We start from the raw sequence: 26,921 nt of genomic DNA, 5'->3' as shown, positions 1-26,921 counted from the left end.
AAAGAAGAAAACCAAATTACCAGTATTATTAAAGATAAAAAGGTAAATTCACCACTAATGAAGAGGAAATTAAAACAAAAATTAGGGACTATTTTGCCCAACAGTATGCCCATAAATTTGACAGTCTTAATGAAGTGGATAAATATTTACAAAATATAAATTGCCCAGATTAATAGAAGAGGAAGTAGAATACTTAACCCCATTTCAGAGAAAGAAATTGAACAAGCCATTGATGAAATCCCTAGGAAAAAATCTCCAGGGTCAGATGGATTTACAAGCAAATTCTATCAAATATTTAAATAATAATTAACTCTAATACTATATTTGGGGAAAATAGGAGAAGGAGTCCTACTAAATTCTTTTTATGATACAAATATGGTACTGATACCTAAACCAGGAAGAGTCAAAACAGAGAAAGAAAATTATAGACCAGTTTCCCTAATGAATATAGATGCATAAATTTAAAATAAAATATCAGCAAAAAGATTACAGCAACATGTCATGAGAATAATAAATAGGATTTATTCCAGGAATGCAGGACTGGTTGAATATTAGGAAAACTATCAGCATAATTGATCATAACAACAAAACTAACAGAAATCATATGATTATCTCAACAGGTGCAGAAAAAGCTTTTGACAAAATACAACACCCATTCCTATTAAAAACACTAGGTGGCACAGTGAATAGGGCACTGGCCCTGGAGTCAGGAGGACCTGAGTTCAAATCCAACTTCAAACACTTAAGACTGACTAGTTGTGTGACCTTGGGCAAGTCACTTAACTCTAATTGCCCTGCCTTTCCCCTCCAAAAAAAGGACAAAAAAACCCAAAGTAGAGAGCATAGGAATAAATGAACTCTTTTTTAAAATGATAAGTAGCATCTACTAAAAACCATCAGGAAGCATTATATGCAATGGGGATGAGCTAGAAGCATTTCCAATAAGATCAGGGGTGAAACAAGGATGTACATTATCACCACTCTTATTCAATATGGTAATAGAAATGTCAGCTTTAGCAATAAGAAAAGAAAAAGAAATTGAAGGAATTAGAATAGGCAAAGAAGAAACAAAGTTATCACTCGATATGATGATATACTCAGAAATTCCTAGAGAATCAAGTAAAAAGCTACTTGAAATAATAAATAACTTTAGCAAAGTTGCAGGGTATAAACACATAAATCTTCAGCATTCCTATATATTACTAACAAAGTCCAACAGCAAGAGATAGAAAGAGAAATTCCATTTAAAGTTACTGTAGATATAAAAAAATATATTTAGGAGTCTACCTGCCAAAACAAACCCAGGAACTATACAAACACAATTTCCAAACACTTTTCACACAAAGTCAGATACAAATAGTTGGGAAAATATCAGTTGCTCATGGGTAGACTGAGCTAATATAATAAAAATGACAATTCTACCTAAATTAAGTTACTTATTCAGAGTTGCACCAAACTACCAAAAATTAATTTATAGAAGTAGAAAAAATAACAAAATTGATCTGGAAGAACAAAAAGGCCAGAATATCAAGGGAATTAATGAAAAGAAATGCTAGGGAAGGTGGCCTTGCCATATCAGATCTTAATTTGTAGTATAAAGCAGTGATCATCAAAACTACTTGGTAATGGCTAAGAAACAGAATGGTGGATCAGTGGAATAGGTTAGGAGCACAAGATACAATAGTCAACGACTATAGTAATCTACTCTTTGAAAAATTCAAAGACTCCAGCTTCTGGGATAAGAACTCATTATTTGATAAAAACTACTGGGAAAACTGGATAATAGTATGGCAAAAACTGGGCATACACCAAATATCTTACACTGTATACCAAAATAAAGTCAAAAGGGTTCAAGAATTAGATATACAAAAAAAGAATTAGATACAAAGACTGATACTATAAGCAAATTGGGAGAGCAAGGAATAGTTTACCTGTCAGATTTATGGAGAATGGAAGAATTTATGACCAAACAGGAGATAGAGAACATTATGAAATGCAAAATAGATAATTTTGATGACATTAAATTGAAAAGTTTTTGTACAAAGCCAATGCAACCAATTTTAGGAAGGAAGCAGAAAACTGGGGAAGAATTTTTACAGTCAGTGTCTCTGATAAAGGCCTCATTTCTCAAATATATAGAGAACTTGAGTCAAATTTATAAGAATACAAGTCATCCCCCAATTGATAAATGAATGGTCAAACAGACCATTCTGAAAACAGACAGTTTTCCGAGTAAAAAATTAAAGATATCTATAGTCATGTGAAAAAATGATCTAAATCATTATTGATTAGAGAAATGCAAACCAAAACAACTCAGGTACCACATCACACCTGTCAGATTGACTAATGTGACAAAACAGGAAAATTATCAAGGCTGGAGAAGATATGGAAAAATTGGAACACTAATGCATTGTTGGTGGAGTTATGAACTGATCCAAGCATTTTGGAGAGCAATTTGGAACTATACCCAAAGGGCTATAAAATGTGCATACCCTTTGAGACCCAGCAATACCACTTCCAGGGCCGTATCACAAAGAGATAATACAAATGGGAAAAGGACCCACAAGTACAAAAATATTTATAGCAACTCTTTGTGGTGGCCAAGAATTAGAAATTGAGGGGATGCCCATCAACTGGGGAATGGCTGAACAATTTGTGGTATATGAATATAATGGAATACTATTGTGCTATAAGAAATGATGAGCAGGTGGACTTCAGAAAAACCTGGAAAGACTTTTATGAATTGATGCTGAGTGAGGGGAACAGAACCAGGAGAACATTGTACATAATTACAGTCACATTGCACAATGACTAACTTTGACAGACTTGGCTCTTCTCAGCAATACAAAGTTGTAAGACAAATCCAAAATGCTCATAATGGAAAATGCTAATCTAATCCAGAGAAAGAATTATGGACTCTGAATGCAGATCGAAGTATACTATTTGCTCTATCTCTTTTTTGGTTTTGCTATATTTTGTTTCTTCTTTCTTGTGGTTCATTCCATTGGTTATAATTCTTCTTTGCAACATGACTAACATGGAAATATGTTTAATGTGAATATATACATAAAGCCTATATCAGATTGCATGCTGTCTTGGGGAGGGGTAAGTGGGTGAGAAGGAGAAAATTTAATACTCAAAAGCTTGTGGAACTGAATGTTGCAAGCTAAAAATAAATAAATAATTTTTAAAAGACTGGAAAGGTATATGGGGGAATTAGGTTATTGAGAAGCAGTTGGGTGGCAAAGTGGATAAGAGTGCAGGTCTTGGAGTCAGAAAGACCCGAGTTCAAATCCCACCTTAGAAACTACCTAGCTTTGTGACTTTGGGCAAGTCATTTAACCTCTGTTTGCCATTAGAGAAAGAACTGGTTAACTACCCCTGTATCTTTGCCAAGAAAACCCTATAGACAGAGGTCCACAGGGTCATGAAGAGTCAGACACAACTGAAATGACTGAACAACAAAAGATTATTAAGAGTTTTGAACAATAAACAAAATTTTATATTTGATTCTGGTGGTTATAGAGAGCCACTGAAATTTACTGGGGCAGAGGGGTTATGTGACATGGTTAGACTTGTGCTTTAGGAAAATCACTTGACTAGCTCAGTGGAGGATGGATTGGAGTAGAAAGAGATCAATGATAGGCAGATCAAATCACAGGGTATTACAACAGTCTAGGCATAAGGAGATGAGATCTTATACCATGGTGGTGGAAGTATCAGATGACAGAATTGGACACGTTGAGTTTAAGATGTCTATGAGATATCCAGGTTGAGATGTCTAATAAGCAGTTAAAGACACAAAAAAAGGTCAGGAGAGAGTTTAAGGTGGATAAGGAGATTTGAGAATCATCAGCATAGAGATGAAAACTCATGAGATCTGAGGAGATCACCAAGTGAAATAGCATAGAGGGAGAAGAGAAAATGTTCCAGGTAAGGTAGGTAGCACTGTAGTCAAATACCCCATATCTGAGAAAAGGTGCTGGACAAGGACTGGGACTCCCCCTCTTACTGCCCTGGGCCTTTTGCTTAACATGCATTGCCATGAAATCCCAGATCAAAGTCTATATAAGTGTTATCTTCATTCAATGGTCCAATTTGACCATAGAATTGAAACTTAAAGCTTTCAGCTGCCATTTTTTCCATCATGTACATTAAGAATGGTACTTATCAAGTTCAAATGAGATTCTGATACTCCTGGAGAAAGGTTCTATAAGATGAAGTAACTTATTAATGTATTTTTCAATGAAACCATTTACCTTTGTATCATTAATGTAGATTGAGTGATTATTATTGCGTGTTCAGTTTTTTCATTCATGTCCATGTCATGGGACCCCATTTGGGTTTTATTTATTTGTTTTATTAGCAAAGACATTGGAATGATTTGCCATTTCCTTCTCCAGCTCATTTTGCAGATGAGAAAACTTAAGCAGACAGGGTTTAGTGACTTGCCTAGGGTCACATAGCTAGTAAACATCCGAGGCCAGATTTGAACTCAGGAAGATGAGTCATCCTGACTCCAGGCCCCAGATTCTATCTACTGTACCACCTAACTGTCCTAATTATTATTAGTAGATAGAAAAATTGTTCTCAATATATTTGATTGAATTCAGATAGAAACAGTCCTGGAACAAGTCGTTTATCTTTCTATTGTTCCTTTAATAATAATTTCATTATTCCTTTAATATTCTATAGATTATGTCATTGGTGAAGAGTAGTTATAGTCAAATAAAAGCTTTTAGATATAAGTTTAGATAAAATTTATCTAATTATTATTGTTGTTGTTAACCCTGAATCTCAGAGGTTAGGATTAAGAGAATGCTAGGAAAGACTTTTCCAAGATTCTTGCATGAAAGGGCTAGATTATAAATGAGTAAACAAAACTAAGAGCTCATACCAATTTTTTTTTTCCAGATTGGACTCTACTTCTTAAAGTGCATGATATAGTGCAAATTATGCTGATTCCAGGAATCAAAGTACCAGGGTGCTGGTTTTGGCATTGTCCTCTTACTAGCTTTGTGTCTCTGAAAGTCATTAAGTTACTAAATGAGGGAGCTGTATTACATGATCCCTAAGACCCTTTCCTACTGGATCATTCTATGATTCTAAGGTTTGACCCAACTCATTGTTCTTTAATTTTAAGGGTCCATTGAGCTATTTTACCACCTTATCCAAAAGATAAAAAGTATGATGTCTGTTTTTTCCAGGCCAGAGTTATTTTGTTAACTGAGATGATGAGTGTGAAATGCTATGTAAACTATAAATACATATTTTAGCAAGTTATTTAAAATGATGATAAAAATAATCACCAATAATTATTAATAATACCAAAATAACTCTAGAGGGAAAAGAATTTCTTTAGAAACACACCTTCAGTTTGTCTTTTCTTGTTTTGGAGTCCTTAGCATTGGAATTTTTCATGGCAATGATCTTGACCAACTTGGTATTTTCCACATTCAACCATTGTTCAAAGTCTTTCAGGAGTTTGGAGAAATCATCATTACTTTCCTCTTCTTCTTTGGATAGACTTCCCTACATAAGAAGGAGAAAGCATTAGATATGAAAATCAGTCACTGATGGCTGGTCATCCTTGTTCCATTTTAGAAAGGATAAGAATGGGGAAAGGAAGACTCAATGGAAAGTCATTCAGTTCACATACATAGAAGGAAGAGTGTTGAATTTCTTAATAGCTTAGCCTTCACTTTTTTTCTCTAATAGTTATTTGGAATTTCTTAGGAACAGGGCAGAGAGAAAAGTGATCCCTCCTATTTGTGATTCTGATTTTTAAATGAAGTCATGGATCAAAGGATGGGAAAAGACTTTTTAAATTAAAATGATTCCTGTTTCAGTCAAGGATTCCAATTTCTCAAAAGTCTAGGTTGGGGTGGTCAGGTGGTGCAGTGAATAAGAGCGCCAGCCCCAGGGTGAGGAGACCCGGGATCGGTTCCGGCCTCAGATACTTAGCACCCACACAAAAATAACTGTCCGTGTAACCTTGAGCAAGTTACTTAACCCGAATTGCTTATAAAAAAAAAAAGTCTAGGTTACAGGAATAGTAACTCCAAGATGAAATCAGACCTAGTTGTAATGGAAAGCTTTCAAGGATAGAATTCTGAAATATAAATAAATCCAAAAAGGAAAAAAGGGGAAATTTGTATAAAGAGATTGATGAGGATATTCAGGAAAATCAATGATCAATTTAGGATTTTAAAAAGACATGCAGAAGATGGAATCAAGGACTCGCAATGAAAGAATAAATACAAAATCATGCCATATTTCTATAAGAATAATGTGGTTTTGTTCAGTCATTCAGTCATGTCTGACCACGGACCATAGCATGCTAATACTGTCAATGGGGTTTTCTTGACAAAGACACTGGGGTGGTTTGCCATTTCATTCTCCAGTGTTAAAACAATGTAGGGAACACTGATATTCAGAATGAACTGAGGTGGTGAGGAATACTAAGAACAATCAAGATTTTTTTTTTTAGCTATTTGGGGGAAAAGAGGAGGATCAAAGAAGGAATAGGACCACTGGTTAGGGTGGATGAGACTATGATATTAGATGGAGAAGAGAAGGCAGACTAAACTCTTATTTTGATTCTTTCTTATTTGCCTGGCAAGAAGGGGACAATTTGGTTAGTAGGAATTGAAACCAAGATTAATAAACACTAGGCCCTGTTATGAACAGGTTCCTCAAAGAACTTTGAGATATGATTACTGAACCTCTTTCAGGGAATCTGTGAAAGATCATAGAGAACTAGTGAGCTATAACAAGGTTGGGATTAGGAGAACAAAGTAGAGTCTGCAAAGTATAAGCTGATAAACTAGACTTTAACCTCTGACAAAATTCTAGAGCAAAATAATAGCTAATGAACACTCAGAAAGATGGTGATCACAGAGAACCTGCCTGACCTCATCAACAGGACATACCAGATTAATTTCAGTTCATTTTTTGACATGTTTATAAGACTGGCAAATCAAGGGCAGGCTATAGTTATCATTTATCTATATTTTAGCAAAGAATCTGACAAAGTCTCTAATGCGGTACTTGTGGGCATGATAGTAAGTTATAGATTAGATGATGGTCCAATTAGTTAGATTCAGAACTGTTTTAATGACTAGACCCAAGGATTCCTTTAACTCAATTTGGGGAGAGGTCATTACCGGAGTATCCCAGGATTAGTGTCTAATACTATTTGATAACGTTTATTAATGATGCTAATTAAGGCATTTGGGTATGCACACCCAATTTGTAGATTAAATGAAGTGCAAAATGAAAGCACATTGGATGGTAGATTAAGAAACTAAAATCATATCTCAAGAGATTATGATGATGGGCCAAGCATAATAATGTGTTATTTGATAGAGATAAATGTAAATTCTTACAATTGGGTTTAATACCCCTGACCCCAACTTTGTAAATTCAAGATTAGGAAGGTATGACAGTTTATCTAAAAAAAGAGCTGTAATGGATTGCAAATTTAATGTAAGTTAACAGGGAGGTATGACAGTCACAAAAGCTAATTCCATCTTATTCTGCATTAGGAAATGCAGAGTTTCCAGAAGAAGGGAGGGAGGGTAACTCCACTGTATGCTGTCCTCATCAGATCACATTAAAAGCACTGGATTCAGTTCTGGATGCTATATTTTAGGAAGAACATTGATAAATTGGAGAGCATCCACAGGAGGGCAACACAGATGGTAAAATTTTAAGACTGTGCCATTTTGAAGATTGGTTGAAACAAGTAGGATTTTCAGTTCAACAAACATTTAAGTACCTCCTATATTAGAGGCACTGTATTAAGTGCTGGAAATATAAAGAGGAAAAAAGAGTTCCTCGCTTCAAGAAGCTTAAAAAAATGATAAACAAATAAATATATTATATAAATTTATATTATAAAATTATATAAATATACAACTTATCATTATAATATAATTACATACTAAATTATATTATAAAATTATATGAATATATATAAATAAATAAAATAATAAAAAGTATTTGCTAAGTAATTTCAAGGGGGAGAATTCTCTGCCTCTCAAGGGGAAGTGGAATAATGAAATGTCTCACTCATGTAAGAGGTGCAAGCAAATCTCTGCTGTAAAGAAAGCTATGGATTCTATAAGGTACAGGTAGGGAAAGAGTACATTCTCTCAGACACAGGTGATCACTTGTGCAAATGCCCAGAGAAAAGAGAAAGAATGTCAAGTACCAACAATAACTAGCAGACCAGTTTGACTGGAGCAAAGAATCCATGAAGAGCAGTAATAGGAAATATGACTGAAAAAAGTAAGTGAAAACCATTTTATGAAGGTCTTTAAATGTCAATCAAAGGAATTTCTACTTTCATCCTAGAAATAAGAGTGAAATATCAAAGATTTTTGGAGAAAGGGTGGCGACATGGTCAGATCTATGTTTTAGGAATATCGTTCTGGAAGTTGGGTAGAGTATAAATTGGAGAAGGGAGAGACTGGAGGCAAGGAGACCAATTCGGAAGTTACTGAATCAAAGTGAAAGGTGCAGAGGGCTTGAATTAGAGTAGATGCTATGTAAGTAGATGGAGGCAGGGTGGCAGGGAGCAGATATAAGAAGTGTTATGGAGGAAAAATCATCAAAACTTGTCAACTGATAGAGGTTTGGGGAGAAAAGTCAAGGATAGCACTGGGAAGATTAAAATTGATCCTGTTTCATTTATTTATTGATCCCATTTACCATTAACTGGTGTTGTCTTATAACTGCTTAATTCATGGTTCTCTGTCTCTGAAATAGGTTCAGAATTCAGATAGTCTATAAGGGATTAAGCTTTAAAATTCAGCTTTCCTATAAATCATTGATCTATTCTTGCCTCAAGGAATTCAACTGACTTTGAGGGATGCATGTGAACACAAAGGAGTTAGGGTCTAATATCTTTATATCGCCAAACTATCCTTCAAGGATGTCTGGTTTGCTGTCCAAAAAGTCTGGGTGCTATCCTTCATCTTCACTCAAACAATAAGCACTTCTTAGTCTCTGGAGAAAAATAGGGGGTAGTTTCTAGCCCTTATTACCAAACTCCCAACCAATCATATTATTCCTTGTGCCTCGACTCTATAACCAAGCATTTTGCTGTCAATCCCACAATGTCATCTACCCTCTTCTATTCTTTGTTCTGTACTCCCCAAAGCATATAAAGATGGAGGTGTCAGCTTGGAATCGCTGGCATAAATGGAGGCAAGTCACTGACCCCCTTATTGACAGGTAGCATGCCTCTATTAATAAATGTTATCTTATTAGCCATGTGACCATGGGCGAGTCACTTAACCCCAATTGCCCTGCCTTCCTCCTCCAAAAAGCAAAAAAAAAAATTTAAAAACCAAAAAAATAAATGTTATCTTGCTCAGAGAATTGTCTCAGTTTACTCTTTTGTTAAGTTTCACCTATGATGGCAACAAGGTGTCAGGATAGTGGAGTTATCTAACAAAAATGGGGAAATTTGAAAGAGGGATGGATTTTAGGGAAAACATTAGTTTTGTTTTGAATATTTTGAGTTTGAATATGAAAAGTCAGAATTGAGATGTCCAAGAGTAGATACACAGCAGGCAGTAAAATGGGGCTGTTAATTATTAAAATTAAGACCAGACATAGAGATTTAGGAATCATTTGCATAGAAAGGAACTGAATTGATGAGATCATTTGATGAGTTTTATAAAATGAAAAGGAGTAATCCCGTCCCTATCTACTTCATAAAGTTATGGTCAAGATCAAATGAAATATTGGATGTTAAAGGGCTATGAAAATTAAGGCATTATATGTCTAGGCTATTGAGTGTGAGTTATTAACATTCTTTTGTTCCCTTTTACCACCCTATCTCCCTGATCAGCCTCCTTGCTTCCACTATGAGAGAAAGTGATCCCCCTTAGCATGACTAATTATAACAAGGCATATTGAATGGGCCCAAGCTCTGTTTTGATTTGATGTATGGCCTGCCTACAGTATATGAGTCAACTCTGTGTTTTCATTTTTTAAAAAGCCCAGACCCAACTGCATAGTTGAAATACTACCAGTTCATTCAGGAAGTCAAGAACCCAGTCACTTGTGAACAGTAAGAATCCAATCCTATGTCATGTCTCCTATATGTAATGTAAGGGGTTACTAACCCTACTGCTGGGCTACAAAAACAGAAGATCTGAATTCAAGTTCAATTCTTCATATTTCCTCCCTGGCCCCTATTTTCCTTACATCTAAAGTGGGAATGATAGCACTTGCCCTTAGTGGAATGTCATGAGGATCAGTATAAAGCAAGTTATCTTACATATGTAGAGATTTTTTTCAGTTTTTCCAATAGCTTTCACTTATGTCACCACAATTGCTATAGTTGTTATATTCTCCCACTCCCATGGCTCTGGGGATCAGAGACAGGAAATTACTAGGTATCACCCAAATGGAATGATTACCAATAGATTCATGGGCATTTAGAACACTTGTTTGAGTCTCATTTGGCAGCAGATGCTTGAACCATCATTATTATTTAGGGGTTTCAAACTAAATATTAATACTATTGTGAACAGGAGATTCATAATTTCATTTGATAGCAGAAAAGCATTAGGGATGAAAAGGGGAAGTCAAAAGAAGAGACCACAGTACTTCATCAATGTCTAATAAAAAGAATACCTGGTCTGCAAATTAGGGAACTAGAGTTCTCATCCCAATTCAGCCTCTTTTAACTTTGCAATCTTGGGTAAGCCACTTCATTTGGAGCCTTTATCTTTTTGCCAGTGTAATATAGATAACAAACCCCTTTTATGTGCGACAATGCTTTTAACTTTTCAAAATTCTTTCATTTTTGAGGGTGAGGACATAAACTTCATGTGGAAGGCCGCACTTGAACTGAGTTTTTAATGCAACTGAGGATTTTAAGAGGCCAAGGGAAGGGAGGGAGAACATACCAGTCGAGGAAAACAGCTTATGGAAAGGTCAGGACACACAAGATAGTGATATTTGGGTTGTAAAGGGGAGGAAAGATTCAGGATGATGGACTGAGGGAAGAGGAGGGTCCACTTAAGGTTTTTAGTGATAGAAGGGTTTTGGTCTTGTTGATAGGAAGTAGAGAAGAAACCAATAGCTAGGGAGAGACTGAAGATTAGAAAAAAGGGGTGATTACTGGAGCATTTTACTGGAGAAAACAGGAGAGTATATGATCAAAAGTACATGTAGAAGGGTTGGCCTTGCCAAGCAGGAAGGTCTTCATTAGAGACTGCAATAAAAAATGTCAAGGGGTTTTGAGATATGGGGGATGGGAGAAGAGGGAGCTCATGCAAATGGCTTTTATTTTCTTAGTATTTGGAAGGTCTTCAGCAAAAAGAACCCCAAGTTTCCTCATGGAATCTTGGTATGTTTTTCTAGAAGGTGAAAAATGAGGGTGGGATTTGAGGAGTGAGTAGAGTTGATATTCCATGGTACTTGGTTCAGGAGTCTCTAGACACTTACCCAGTGATCATTCTCCTCCTTGGAGAATTCTATCCAAAATCCTCTTTTTCTTTTTCTTTTTTTTTTGAGGGAGAAAGGCAAGGCAATTGGATGTTGTGACTTGCCCAAGGCCACACAGCTAGTAAATGTGTTAAGTGCCTGAGACTGGATTTGAACTCAGGTCCTTCTGACTCCAGGGTCAGTGCTCTATTCACTGTGCCACCTAGCTGCCCCCAAAATGCTTACTCACCTTATCCCGATGTCTAGGAACAGAGTCCACAGAATCTATGAGAAACCCATGCTGTGGGATGTTGTTCGAAAAAATTAATTTCTTCACTGGATCGAATTTCTTATTTTTTAGCTGCCACTTCCTGATGAGGCTGGAAGACACAAAGCAACCCAATAAATATCATGACATTGATGTGTATCTGATAATTCATACTTTCAGAGGGACTCACAAGACATATTCCTCTGTTAGGGCTCATGCAATGACAAAAAGACAGACAAGGAACATATTTAACAAAAATCTTTGGAAAGCCAAGACACAGTACTGGGTAGCAAGTTCTCCCCAGACCTGTCACATCTTTGATAGTTCCTATAAAAACATCCTTGAAGCCAGTGGTACAGTTCCATGACCCTCAAGGCATGCAACAAATGTTGACTGATGATAGTGATGGGAGAGGTGGAAAGTGCAACACATTTATATTCAGCAGTCATGGAAAAAACATTTCTGTCCCTCTATGCTCCTACATCCTTTCTGTGCATAAATTTTGATTATTGCAAAATATTCCTTTTAAGAGACATTCTTCCCCCCCTACTGGAAGCAATAAGTACAACATTTTGAAAGCCAGTGGTTGTCTTACCAAACCATCGATTTTGGTCACCATGACCTAGTCATTTTGGAAATACTGATGCTCAGTCTCCACTTCTGGCTGTGGAAAAAACAACCAGATACCCTTCAGAGCAGCTGTGGTATAATAAAAAGAGAACTGGATTTGGAGGCAGAAGACCAGGGTTCAAATCCATGCTCTGGTGCTTACTAAATAAAAATTTTAGAAGAGAGATTTAATCTCTCTGTCCCTCTCTTCTTCATCCTCAAAATGGGAATAATAGTTGAATTCCTACCATCTCTGTCTTTTCACACCTACTTTTTTCCATAAACTCTGCAATCTAGTGAGACTGGCCTCTTTGCTGTGCCTCACACATGATGTTCCTCTTCCCAACTCTGCATTTTCACTGACTGTCCCTCATGCCTGGAATTATCTTCCTCCTCACTTCTATATTCTGGCTTCTCTGTCTTCTTTCAAATCTGAGCTAAAATCCCACCTTCCTCATGAGAAACCTTTCCTTAATGACAGTACCTTCCTTCTATGATCACCTCCAAATTTATCCTGTGTATATCTTGTGTGTGTATATGTGTATGATATATACATCATATATATCATGTGTGTATATATATATATATATACACACATATATACAGAGAGAGAGAGAGAGAGTGTGTGTGTGTGTGTGTGTTAGCTGTCAGCATGTAGGCTATGAGCTTTTGGGGAACAGGGACTCTTATCTTTCTTTGTTTCCCCAGTGCTTAGTTCAGTTCCTGTCACATAGTAGGTGCTTACTAAATGTTCTTTGACTATTTGCTTCTCCTACAATTGAGTGCATCACTAAGCCTTGGAGTTGACCATGGATTCTCAACGTTCTTCATTTGGAACATAAGCTTTGGTAGATCCTAGCAAGATGGAAAACCACTGAAGAGAGTGCTAGGGATATAATGTCTCTGGACCTGATGACCTAAGGTAGGAGAAGCTCCCAGGTCATAAATTTCTTCAGCAATAGCAATTTATGAAAGAGAGGCTGAAATTTTTGATGGTGGAAGGACCATCCTCAGGTATCAATCATCATTAATGTCGATAGCAAGGAAAAAAATGAAAACAGACTTCTACACCTAGTCCCCATAAGTGAGAGAATGGAGGGCTTCCTCTCTGATGCTTTATAACAGTTAACCTCCATACCTTCACAATGTGAGAATTGGAAGGGACTTTATTCACCTGGCCCAACCCCCTTACTTTAAAGAGGGGGAAACTGAGAACTACAAAAGGAAAGTGACTTGCCAATGTTCCCAGAGCAAGGCAGTGGCAAAATTAGAATTAGCATTTGTTTTCCTGGGATCCAGCACAATACTGTTATCTTTATATGGCACCAGAGGAGCAGCAGTCTGCTGATAGAACTTAACTGATAACAGTACAGGGCCAATGCACAGCTAGGTATTTACTATATTTTTCAGAGGATACGATAAAGATGTAATTTTCATTAAGCAAACCTAATGTCTTAAAATCCTGATTTTCCAATGTCCAAAAGATATATTTGACAATGATAGTTCATTATACCAAAAGATTTCTTTGCTTCAGCAAAGGACTCACACTATAATTTCTTTGAATAGCGAGTTCCCGTACTGTGTTAAAAGCGTAATTTGATTTATAAAAATTAAGTTGACAAATAACATTTTAAGAATAAGAATAATTCTCATAAAGTAAAACAAATGACAAATAGTCACATAATTTCATGATTAAACTGAAAAGGACCTTAGAGATCATCTATTCCAATCTTGTCATTTTACAACAGAGGAAACTGAGGTCAAGAAACATGAAATTTTTTGCCTAAGTTCACAAAAGTTTTAAATGACAGAGTTGCGATTCAGACATAGATCAAGGTTCTATCCACTAAACCAGTGGAAACTAAAGTCATAGACACTGTGAATGTTACCTAAAAGACTACTTTGACACCAGGTCATCAGCAGAAAGTATTCTCAATAAAAAATCTGTGGTACCTGAAGCTGTCTTCAGTCATTCCAAAGTAGATTATGAAATACAAAATCAACTTAACTGTCATTATAAATAAATAAAAATAAATAGTTTAGTCAGAATTCATTTTGGAAAACATGGTTCATTGCTATAAGTCTTTGGATGTACTGCCATGTTCTTAAAGTATACATACTCACTATAGGGCTTTACAATAGGACACCGAGGCAGAAAATATTAATTGAACTTACTCTATTGAGCTCATGAACATTTTATTGGCATGTTATCCAGACTGCCACATGTAGTTGTATGGACAGGCCAGTGAGCTGTGCCATTAGTTTGCATATCTGGGAAGGCATTGCTAATGGACAATAAGCTAGGTGAATCCTGACATGAATCAGAGTAAGATAGGGGGCAGGATCTCATTTGGAAATGACAGTCTTTTTTAGTGATACTATCATATTCCTTGCCACAAAATACCACCCTTTAGTATCAATATTTTCTTATTGATGATGCTTGGCAATAATAATGAGATACCATGATCTTAAAGGGAACTGCAGGGGACTAAATGGTAATAGCTACCGGTATATGACAAGAGTATATTAGTAAAACATCTACACTGGTAGAGGTAGTACTCACATTAATGAGATCAAGGATCCATTGAAGAAAATACTATATGCAAGGCCCTGCAATAAGAGAATCAGAGCTCTAAGCAAATACAATGAATTTGTAACAAAAGTAGCCCTGGGCATCCTCATATGTGTGTGCCATTTACATATGTATGACACAGTTTTCAAAACACTTCAAATTATCTCTGCTATCACTTTTATGAGCTGGCATGACATAAAGGACTGATCACCAACAGCTTCTTCTGTCTTTCTAAATACTGGGTCACAAGCAATGCTTGGAAATGGAAAGAAAAAGTCTTAGATATCTGTTTACCTCAACAATGTTTCCTGAAGCAACTTCAGAGCCTTCCAAGACTCCGTCAGTTCCTTTAATTCCCCCTGGACAAGAGCTGCTCCCTCAGGAGATGATGTCTCCGTTACCAGTTGGCCATGAGCTTCAATCAAGTGCAACTGTACCTCCTTATCAGGGAATTCACCCACCAGCCTCTGAAAGATGAGGGACTCAATGTCAAGATTTATAGTCTACAATTAAGATATCTGCCAGTCATTCATTAGATTTGGGGTGGAAAGTGATGGTTGATCTAGAACCAAATAACCTTACATCTTTAAGAGGATGAACAATTTTAGCAGAGTACCTTTTCCATTGACTTAAGTTCTCTATTAAACATACACTGATGGAATCAACTGATTAGTTATGAGTGGTGAGGAAGAGTGAAGAGATAAGGATGATACCAGGGTTATGATCATGAGTGACAGGAAGGATAGTGGCACATTTAAGAGAAATCAGAATGCTTGGAGGACAGGTGGATCGGACAAGATGATGAGTTCTGTTTTTGACATCTTGAGTAAAGTTGGAGATGTTCAGAAGGCAGTTAGTAATGTATGAGAGAGGACTCAAATTCAGGAGAGAGATGAAAAATAGATATGTAGATTTAGAGTTATCTTCATTGAGATGATAATCAAACTCATGCAAATTTTCTACAATAAAAACAGGACAGAAAAAAGAAGGCCAAGGACAGAACCCTGAGGGTACATCCATACATAGGAGATTGGACATGGATGGTGATCCAGCAAAGAGATGAGATCTGAGAAATGTCCATCAGATTTAGCAGTTAAAAGATTATTAGTAACCTTGGAGAGAGTAGTTTCTATAAATAATGGGAGTAGTGTGGTCAAGAGCCTGATCACAAAGAGTTGGGAAGTGACAAAGTGGAAATAAGTATAAATGACTTTTTCTAGGAGTTTGGTTATGAAAGGATTATAGCTTGAGGGGATGTCAGGATAAAAGATTTTTTAAAGTATGATGGAGATCTGAGCATAGCTGCATGTGGCAAGGAAAGAGCCAGAAAATAGGAAGAGGTTGAAAACTGGACAGAGGAAGAAGATATTTGAAAGGGCAAGTTCCCAGATCAGATGGGAAGGGATGGGGCCAAGGACATAAGTAGAGGGATTGGAATAAAGATGGGATACTTCTGCCTTCAAGAATGGAATAAAAAAGTACCTGAAGGGAACAATCTAACATATAATGTAAACATAGTGGGAGCCAGACTATGGAGACTTTAAATTGGTCCATCAGTCAGCAAACAAATTGTGATTGAATATGATGAAATACTATTGTCCCACTACTGTGCTATTCTTATGCTATTATGTGAAAAGTAATGTGATAAATGCAGAGAAGATACAAATTAACGCACAATGTAGTGAGTAGAACTAGGAAAATATTATACATGGTGACTACAACAATAGAAACAAAAAGAAAAACAAGACAATCGAAGCTAAATGCTGTGGAATTATAATGGTTGAAGGGATAGAAATTCTCCCTCCCTTTCTTTGCAAAGGTTGTGGCAAATGGAGCACTGCATGTGTCAGACTTGGTTGATGCGGCGGATGGTTTTGTGGAATATTTTTTCCTTTTTGAAATCTTTTTTTTTTGTCATAAAGGCTATTCTGAGTTGGGGGTGGGGAATCGCAGAGAGAAGAGAATATGTCAGGAAATGTAGATGATATGAAAACAAAGCATATCAATAATTTTTTTTTAAAAGAAAAGGGTCCAGAAGGGGAAATAAACAATTTTGTTACTATCATTTTAAAATTAATAATTGGAGGGCAGGACAATAATTATGGAGTTTATGGTAATCATGTACAATCACATTTTATTCTTATTTGGATATGTGAATGTTTTCATTGATAATTTTAGGAACTTAGATGTAGTGCTTGAAGGAACCTCAGAGGCCACCTAGTCCACTCCCCTTCCCCGTTCTTCATGAGAGTTAACTGAGGACTAAGAAAGTTAAGGGACTTTCCCCAGGTCACACAGATAATGTCAGAAGAGGGATTTGAACCTAGGTCCTTTGGCTCCAGGTTGGGCTTCTACTGAAGAATAAAATAAAAGCTTCTGGCATAAAAAAGAAAATAAAGATACCTCATTTCTCTTTTCTACCTCTGTAAACAGCATGTTATAAGAACAGAAATTAGTCCCTGTTTTCCTAAATCCATGTCTTATCTCTCTTATAAATTCTGGTTCAGTAATTTTTCAGTCATGTCTACTATAACTTTGGCAATTCACTGAAGTTCTCTAAGTTTCCTCATCTCTGAAATGGAGATGATATTTTAAGTAGTGACTCTCTCAAATGGGAGGTGTGAGGACCAAATGAGACATAATATATGTAAATCCTATTACAAACTCTGAAGCTCCAGAAGCAGGGAAGAGATTTTTATTCTTTGACACATGAGGTAATAGCCAGGCTTCACAAATGAGAATTGGACTCAAGAACCCAAAGGTTCTTCGCCCCCCTCCACATCCTATGGTCCCATGATGTACTTCAGAATATCAAAGCTCACTGCTCAGGAAATAGATCAGTAAGAATGTCTACCAAGTCCTAACCATTCATTTTAGGGGTGCTTGCTCATTTTAAATGAGTATTTTAGAATCTTCATTTGTTCTCATCTGCCTTTTCCCCCTCAAATGCAATAAAAAAAATGTGCTAGTTGGGGCAGCCAGGTGGCACAGTAAGAGCACCGGCCCTGGAGTCGGGAGACCTGGGATCGGTTCCGGCCTCAGATACTTAGCACCCACACAAATTAACTGGCCGTGTAACCTTGAGCAAGTTACTTAACCCCAATTTCTTTAAAAAAAAATGTACTAGTCATTTGAGGATACCAGGAAACTGTTGGGTTCTGAGCAACAAAGGAGATGGACAGTGCAGTAGAAAAAGCTCAGAACAGGGAGACATTGGAGCTCTATGCTAATCCTGGCTATGTATCTAGCTCCCTATCTAACCTTGGACAGCTCATTTCTCTTTCTGTACCAACATTTCCACATCTGCAAAATGAAGAAGGTTATTTCCCAGTTTCCTTCCAGCCCTATAAGTTCATAATACTCTGGCTCTATTATTATAGACTTCTCTTCTACTGAAGAGATGAAAAAGGAGGACATGGAAAAGCAGCTAAAAGGAACAGAACAGAAGCAACATGAGCAAAGGGAATAATAACACCTTTGTGGTGGCTAAGTGGGTGGGGAGGACCACCAAAGACCTTGAAGATAAAAGCAGGTGAAATGTCTCTGGTACTGATGCTGTTAAGTTAGGAAAAATTGGGAGGCATTCCTTTGCCCCATTGTGATATCCCTTTGCTGATTTCCCACTCCCAACCCCAGAATTTATTTATTTATTTTGAATTTTCAATATTCATTTCCACAAGATTTTGAGTTCTAAATTTCCTCCTCATTTCTCCCCTACCCCCAACCCCAAGATGGCAAGCATACTGATTACCCTTTCCCCCAGTCTGCCATCTCTCCTATCATCCCTCTATTCTCCCCTTCACCTCTTCCCCCTTACTTTCTTGTAGGGCAAGATATATTTCTATACCCCATTGCCTATGTATCTTATTTTCCATTCCCAGTTGCATATAAAAAACAATTTTTAGAATTTGTTTTTAAAACTTTGAGCTCCAGATTCTCTCCCTTTTCCCCTCCTCAACCACCTCCACTGAGAAGACGAGCAATTCAAAATAGGTTATACATGTGTAGTTATACAAAACATTTCCGTAGTAGTCATGTTGTGAAAGACTATGTTTCCTTCCATCCTATCCCACCCCCCTTTATTCTATTTTCTCTTCTGACCCTGTCCCTTTTCAAAAGTGTTTGCTTCTGACTACCCCATTCCCCAATCTGCCCTCCCTTCTATCATCCCCCCCTTTTATCCCCTTACCCCCCGACTTTCCCATAGGGCAAGATACCCCATTGAGTGTATGTCATTCCCTCCGTAAGCCAAGTCCAGTGAGAGTAAGGTTGACTAATTCCTTTTTACCTCCATGCTCTTCCCCTCCATTGTAACAGCTTTCTCTTGCCTCTTTTATGTGAGATAGGTTACTCTATTCTATCTCTCCCTTTCTCCTCCTCCAAATATATTCCTCCCTAACCTCTTAATTTTATTTTTTAGATATCATCCCTTCATATTCAACTCATCCTGTGCCCTCTGCCTATGTATACATACACACACACACATATATATACATACCAATACATACATATATGTGCACACACACATATTCCCTTCAATTATCCTAAGACTGAAAAAGTCTCATATTGTCTTTCCATGTAGGAATGTAAAAAGTTCAACTTTAATAAGTTCCTTATGCTTTTTCTCCCTTTGCTGATTTTTAAAGAAATTCTTACTAGAATAGAAACCTTGCAAAACAGAAAGTGTCCTCTGTATCTTTTCCTGAGAGTACTGGACCAAAAAACTCTAAGATTCTTTTTAGTACTAATGTTTTGTTCCTTTTTTCCATCCTAAAGTCTCTTTCAGCTCCATCATTCTGCGCTTGACAATCTTTAGGTCCTGCTGTAATATATTATGTTTTATATTCTAATATTACATGTTGTAAGATTCCTTCTAGGCCTAATGCTCTAGTTTAAATTTCCTTTCCAGTACTAATATTCCCTGAATCTATGGTATTATGTTTTATGTCCTAAAGTTCTTTCCACTCTAACATTCTATGATTCTATCTCCTTTGAAGAGAAGCATATTGCTTTAGCTGGTCAGAAGACAACTTCATTTAGAAAGAGAAATTTGGGATGTTAATATACATTGTGATATAAATCAAAATTTAGTTCTACCCATTCACTTGTGAAATCCTAGGCTGATCCTCAGTTACTTCAACCATAGAATTATGTTATTGAAATCTAGTTCAAAATCCAAAGAAGTCATTAGAAAAGCTCACTGATAAACAGAAGTGACTCCCCCTTGACGTTCTACCTAGATCAAGAGTTAGCTCACTTGCACCCAGAATTGTTTTTTTTTTCCAAAACTACATTTTACTCCTCTACCGTTTGGCTTTCCAGTAAATGAAATACCATTCCTAAGGAGAAAGTCTACTTACCTCAATGTCTTCTAGAGATTGGCCATCCACCTTCCACTGGCCTTCATCCCCTTGGTACGATTCCAGCTTTTGTTTGGCCATCCCAATCCACTGCTGGAGCTCCCACAGTTTGTGGTTGAATGTCCAGTGCTCCCGAACACGCTGCTGACTTCGTTCCAGAGTTATCTACAAAACCAGAAGGGCACCTACTATATTAGCATCAAGTGTGGACAAATAGCTAGTTTACGAATAAAAAGAAGTAATAAAGGGAAAAGAAGAAAGATATCCTAGCTCTGTTTTCTAATTCACTCTGTGACTGAGGCAGCTAGGTAATGGCAATGGGAATCTGAAGATCTTCCCCATCCCTCAATTAGGCCTACGGGAATTTGAAGACCTTGCCTGCTTTGAAAATATACTCTGCCCCCTGATAGGCTGAATGTGGTCACATGGAGCCTGTGGTGGGAGGAGTTTGCTGAAGGGTAGAACAGAGCCCGCAGGAAGCTGGGAGTCAAGAGCCAGCTAGGCAGTTGGGAGGAGAGCAGGCTTCCAAGAGAGACAGAAAAGCTTGTGAGTTAGGCTTGTGTTGGTGTGTGGGAAGGCTAAAGTATGGTGTGGCTCTCTGTGCTGTTGTGGCTTATTAACTTCTTGGCTACTCTGATGGAATTGGCTTACTGGTTTTGGGATTCAGTCTTTTGTTGTCTGAACAAATGTTTTCTTTCTCTCTTATATATGTAGAGTCTGTTATATTTTGCAATTGAGTGCCATACTGGTATAGTTATTGTGACCTTGGGCACTGTTAATATTGCATTGGCGCTATACTAGGTGGCATAGTGGATAAAGCACTAGACTTGGAATGAAGTTGACCCTGCATTCAAAGCCAGCCTCCCATACATAACTTCATCCTGCCTCAGTTTCCTCAACTGTAAAATGGGGATCATAATAGTACCTCTCTCCTTGGGTTGTTTGTGAGGATCAAATGAACTAATAATATATGTAAAGTACTTAGCACAGTACCTGACATAATAGGCAATTAATAAATACTTGTCTCTTCCCCTCCCTTTCCCTCTCCTCTCACCTTCCTTTTTTTTCTTTTTCTTTTTACTATTGGCTTAGCTTCCAAATCTGCAAAATGAGCAGGACACCAGAAGAACCCTAAGGTCTCTTACAGATTTGATATTCTATGAAATTCACCTATTTATGGAATCATACTAAACTGATTTCTGGGTACTTTATGTCTCATATACTCATAACAAAATCAACTAAATTTAATGAGGATTTATTTAGTATCAACTACATGAAAAGGACAAAGGCATCTGGTCACCTCTTAACTAGATGTAAGCACCAGATGAGTCCTTCCTTCAAACCCATCTCTGTCTACTGAAATCTTTCTCTCAAGGCCCAATTCAGGCGCTGTCTTCTTTCTGTATCTTTACATGTAGTATGGGCCTTCCCTGGGATACAGCCTTCCTAAAATATCTCATAATATTTTGCTTGGTCCTCTCCTTTGAACTTAGGCCCTCTTTTTGGTGTAAAAGTTATTTGTCACATAAATATTCATGTGCTTATGTGTCTCTTTCCGGTCTTTGGCTCTCCTGTGGTGCCAGGGCCTGCTTGCTGAGTTGAAGAGTTTATAATGTATTCAATTTCACTTATTTTTCAAATTTCTCATGTTACTAAATAACAATAACATTTCTATAATACTTTAAGGGTCATAAAGCATTTTCTTCACAATAATCCAGTGTCACATCATTCAAGTAATAAAATCAGTCCCATCCTTAGGAAACATCTACTATGTGCCACCTCCTGCTAAATGAGGGGTACACAAACCCAATGAATGAAACAATTTCTACCTGAAAGTAATCTGGAAGCATATATTAAGTGCCTATTCCTGTGGTCAGCACTATGCTAAATACTCTAAGTTCCATAAGGGCTGGAATAATATCTTTTCTTTCCATCTCTGTATGGAATCTAGGACAATGAGTCTATATCAGATGGACTCAGCCAGTGAAACCAGAGTGACCAGTAATGCCAAAGGCATGGATTCATGAGAGGCAGCATGATATAATGGAAACAGCACAAGATTTAGCATCAGGAGATATGGGTTCAAGTCTCAGCTTTGCCATACTAACTATGTGCCCCCTGAGAAGAAGAGACATTTCACTCCTTGAGCCTCTATTTCTTCATTCATAAAATAGAGATAATACAGTTTTACCAACTATCTTCATTGTTATTTCCTCACAGGAAAAAAACACACTGTAAACGATAAAGTACTACAGAAACATGAGTTATAGTTATTTTGTCATTATTATTATTCAGTCTCAGCTTGGGTGAGTTAAGAGAGAACATGTTGCATAATTTAGAGTTTGAAAGAATATGAAAACGTAAGAATGTTGATGGAATTTTAGAACTGAGAAAACCCCTCTTCTAGTCTTTGTTTCCTCATCATAAAATGGACTTGGATGAAATGACCTGCACAAAGACACATACTTTTTCTGCTTCATGGTTTCAACCCCAAATTCCTAGATGTGACTAAGCACAAGAAGAAATTAGTAAGAGAATGGAGATAATTACTGAAAATTCATTCCCAACACTGGTTTTTAAAATGTATTTTAAAGTTGAAAATTTCCGATCAACAAGCACTTGTTTTCTTTCCTTCTCACTTCTCCCTCCACAAGGAAAAAGAAAAACAAAATTCTTTTAACAATGTTCATAGTCAAGCAAAACAAATTCCCACATTGACTAAGTCCGAAAACATAAATGTCTCATTCGACATAGAGTCCATATCCTTTCTGTTGGGTAATAGCTAGCATCCTTCATTACTGATTTGCCAAACTGATACTGGATTTGCAGTCACAAGACCCAACTCTGTAACTTATTAGCTGTGTGACCTTGGGTTGAGAACAGGGCCTGTCTTTTATTTTTCTTTATATACTTGGTGCTTTGTATAGTGACTGGCATATGAGTGGGCACTTAATATTACTGATTTTACCTCTGTAAATCTCAGTTTTCTCATCTGTAAAATGAGGATAATAATGCTTACACTACCTCACAGGGTTATTTTGAGGATTCAATGAGATAATATATGTGAAAGCATTTTGCAAACTATAAAGTGTGTGTAAGTTACTATTTTTACTGATGTTTGATAACTTACCTGCAAAGACCTCTTCAGGGTCTGATAATCAGATGAAAGCTGGCTGATTTTATGCTGATGTCTGGGATTTGCCTGAACTAGGGGCTTCAGGTTTTCAATCTGAATTTCAAGCTCTTGCAAGTCTTCCTGGATCCTCTACAATGGAAACAAGGAGAGAGAGTCCATCTGTTCAGCAGAATCAGCACCATTATGTGGAAGAAATTAGGGTAAGAATTGGGGTAGCTTATCTGAACGGGAGACTTCCAAAGACAGTAATACTTGCTCTAAAGTATGAGAAATGTTCTATGTTTGGCATTTAGAACATGGAGGAAGTTTTGGGAGGAAAGAATCCAGAAATATCTGAAAAGGCTGGAAAGGTGAGCCAGATATAATAAAATGAAACTGAATAGTGACAAAAGTTAAGTCTTGACTTTGGATTTAAAGAATCTCTTGTATAAATGTAGGATGAAGGAGAATAACTAGGGTGTGAACACCAGTTAAATGGGGTGGGAAGGCATGGATGGGCTGTCATCTAAACCTCATCAAAGAAGCCCTCAAATCTTTTAAGACTTTTAATTCATGCCCTTGACTCAAGACTTAGGATCTCAGGTGGCATTAACATAAGCAGAGTTACCAGGACAAGGGAAGTTATAATTCTAGGTTATATTCTCCCAGCATGGTCAAATCAAACATGCAGAACTACGCTCAGTTGTAGTTATCACATGTTAGGAAAGAGTGATAAACTGAAGTGTTTCCAGACCAGGATGACGAGAAGGAAGGAAACAAGTATTTTTAAGCATCTACTAGGTTCTAGGCACTGTTAAACAATATTCAAATATCTCATTTGATCCTCACAATCCTGGGAGGTAGGCACCTTTATTATCCCCATTTTTTAGTTAAGGAAACTGAGTCAGACAGAGGTTAAGTGACTTGCTCAGAGCCACACAATTAATAGGTGTCTGAGTTGAGATTTGGACTCAGGTCTCCTTCACTCCAGGCCCAAAGCTCTATCCATCCATTATGCCACCCATCTTGAAAGAGAAAATCAGCTGAAGAAACTGGAGAATATTAGCCTGGAAAAGGAGAACATGATAGGGGGGAACATTAAGTATTTGAAGGACTAGCATAAAGATGAAGGATTAGATTGATTCTATTGCTAGAGTGTAGAACTTGAACAAATGAGTGCAAGTTGCATGGGGGGGGAAATATAGATTCAGGAAAACTCTCCAGCAATGAGAGCTATCTAAAGATAGAGTGGTCTGTCTCCTAAAGTAATGAGCTCTCCAATAGTAGAAATATTCAATTAGAGACTGGATGATTACCAATTACCTTGGCAGAAGGTGTAAAGTTGAGTTGTGTTTAGGTATGGTCCTCTGGATAGGTTGGAATATTCGACCTATAAAGTCCCTCCCAGCATTGTGAATCTAGAAACATCTAAAAACAAAGCTTCCTCAAAGAATAAGAGGCATAGGGTGGCTAGGTGGTGCAGTGAATAGAGCACTGGCCCTGGAGCCAGGAGGACCTGAGTTCAAATCCAGCCTCAGACACTTAACACACACACACACACACACACACAAACTAGCCGTGTGACCTTGGGCAAATCACTTAACCCCAACTGCCCTCCAAAAAGCAAAAAAAAAAAAAAAAACAAACCAAAACAAAACAAACAAAAAAGAATAAGAGGCAGCTTGAGGGATAATTGAGTTCCAGGAAATATGTTTCATGTAAATATCTGTGATGAAAAATCATATCTATAATGTCAAGTAACTGAGAAAACCCACAAATACCTAGTGAATAACAGCTTACTTTCTATGTAAAATCTACGTGTTTCTGAAATCTGTACCAATAGCAATAACTTTAATTATGGCACAGCCTTCATTCTTCAACCAGAAAATTCCTTCTAAATTAGCAATCACTGTGCTGGGCCTGTTCTGACATGTTCTTAATTTATTTTCTGTTTATTTAAAATAAAAGTCATGGCCATTCCTTATTAAGAGGACTTAACATACTTAAAATGTACTTTTGTTATTGGGGTTTCAAAAGGCCACAGAAATTATCCACTGGGACAAAAAAAGAAGAAGAAACAGAAACAAAATAAATCTTGTAGCTCATCTTAAAATTATTTTTTCTGATACTGAGAAAGGTCTTATAGACAAATGGGCAAGTTTTTGAGTTAGGAAAATCTGGGTTTCTTCTCTTACCTCTGACTCATACCAGTCTTGTGACCCTGAGCATGTCATAACCTCTCAGTGTTCCAGGTAATTCTCTTAAGGCTAAATTTGACAGTTGCTGATTTACATGGGTGGAGGGAATTTTCACCCCTAGAGTTCTCTCTATATAAAACTAAAGTTTTTATTCCCCAAAAAGGTTTGTTTCTTTTCTTTTTTAAAAGAACCTCAGTGGGGACAAAGAAGAAAAACTTAGGGTGTATATGGTAGCTGTTTTCAAGTATTTGAAAGGCTGTTAAGTAGAAAGCAGATCAGATTTGTGCAATTGGCCTTAGAAGGCAGAAGCGGGAACAATTAGTAGAAGTTAGAGAGCGAAAAATTCGTGTTTGATGTCAGAAAACGCTTTTCAATAATCAGAGTTTATCCCAAAACTGAATTGGTTACTTAGAGGGAGTGCATTCCCCATGCATTTGAGGTCTTCAGGCAAAGTCTGGATGAGTGGAGATTCCTTTTGAGTATGGATTAGACTAGATCCCCATTGAGCTCCCTTCAAAGTAAAAAAAATTGCATTGACAACAGTCATCAGCTAAATAAAACCATTCAGTTGGATAACAAAGGGATTAACCATAGCTCATAGCTCAGATGGATGACTTGAAGTCTCTTGTTCAGAGCTAACCCAGTGATTCACTAACTGTTGCTGGATCGTTGGCTAAGACATATTCCTACATTATCCCACTTACCTGCAGGCGTTGGAGTTGGGCCTGCTTACTGGGGAGGTCTTGCTGAAACTCCTTCTCTGCTTCTGCTCTGATGTGGAGATCTGCTAACCTCTTCTGCAGTGGTTCAAATGCAGTATCAAAGTCATTGTGCTCAGATATCGCACTCTAGAGAGACAGTAACATCAACTGTGAAAAGCAAGCCATTTCTCCACCTGTCCTCTTTAACAAGGGCCATGTCACGTCCAGTATAGATAAGGAAGGGCACTACTCCCTCAGACATTTGAAGTATTGTCATGGGGAAAAGGGAAAACACTTTTTAAAGCACCTGCTAGGCTCTAGGCACTCCTTATGTATTATACTTATTTCTGTATATATTAAGTTTCCACGGTAGTATATAAGCTCCTTGTATGTTCTTTCTCCTTTTCCCCTTTAATCTCTGTGTCCCCAGTGTCTAGAAGAGTGCCTTGTACCTAGAAGGTGCCTAATAAAGGAAGAAGATTTAGCTCACAATTAAACTTGGCAAGCAATAGAAAGAACTGCCTTTAACACTGGAAGCTCACAGTAACAATCAGCCATTAAGCATTTATTAAGCACCCACCATGGACTAGGCACTGTGCTGTCAGTAATGCAAAGAAAGGCAAAAGACAGGCCCTGCTCTCAAGGAAGCC

The 26,921-nt window shown here is 37.3% G+C and overlaps 1 protein-coding gene across 4 annotated transcripts in view; it reads right to left on the bottom strand.

Annotated features, from left to right (window-relative positions):
* SYNE3 (spectrin repeat containing nuclear envelope family member 3) overlaps nucleotides 1-26,921 on the bottom strand; it is a 237,184-nt gene that overhangs the window by 47,191 nt on the left and 163,072 nt on the right. For all 4 annotated transcript variants that reach the window (XM_069104246.1, XM_069104245.1, XM_069104244.1 and 1 more), the window contains 6 exons: nucleotides 26,275-26,418; nucleotides 23,388-23,522; nucleotides 20,258-20,422; nucleotides 15,192-15,364; nucleotides 11,699-11,828; nucleotides 5,371-5,532 (listed from right to left, as the gene is read on the bottom strand). In XM_069104246.1, coding sequence (XP_068960347.1) covers nucleotides 5,371-5,532; nucleotides 11,699-11,828; nucleotides 15,192-15,364; nucleotides 20,258-20,422; nucleotides 23,388-23,522; nucleotides 26,275-26,418 — 909 coding nt within the window. The remainder of the gene's footprint in view (nucleotides 1-5,370; nucleotides 5,533-11,698; nucleotides 11,829-15,191; nucleotides 15,365-20,257; nucleotides 20,423-23,387; nucleotides 23,523-26,274; nucleotides 26,419-26,921) is intronic.

Source organism: Petaurus breviceps, unplaced genomic scaffold (genome assembly GCF_028583685.1).
Source record: "Petaurus breviceps papuanus isolate PSGF00001 unplaced genomic scaffold, PetGlider_PUasm1.0 685, whole genome shotgun sequence".
In the NCBI taxonomy this organism is placed as follows: domain Eukaryota; kingdom Metazoa; phylum Chordata; class Mammalia; order Diprotodontia; family Petauridae; genus Petaurus; species Petaurus breviceps.
Note: the sequence above shows the minus strand (reverse complement) of the source record. Positions and strands in the feature narration are given on the sequence as shown.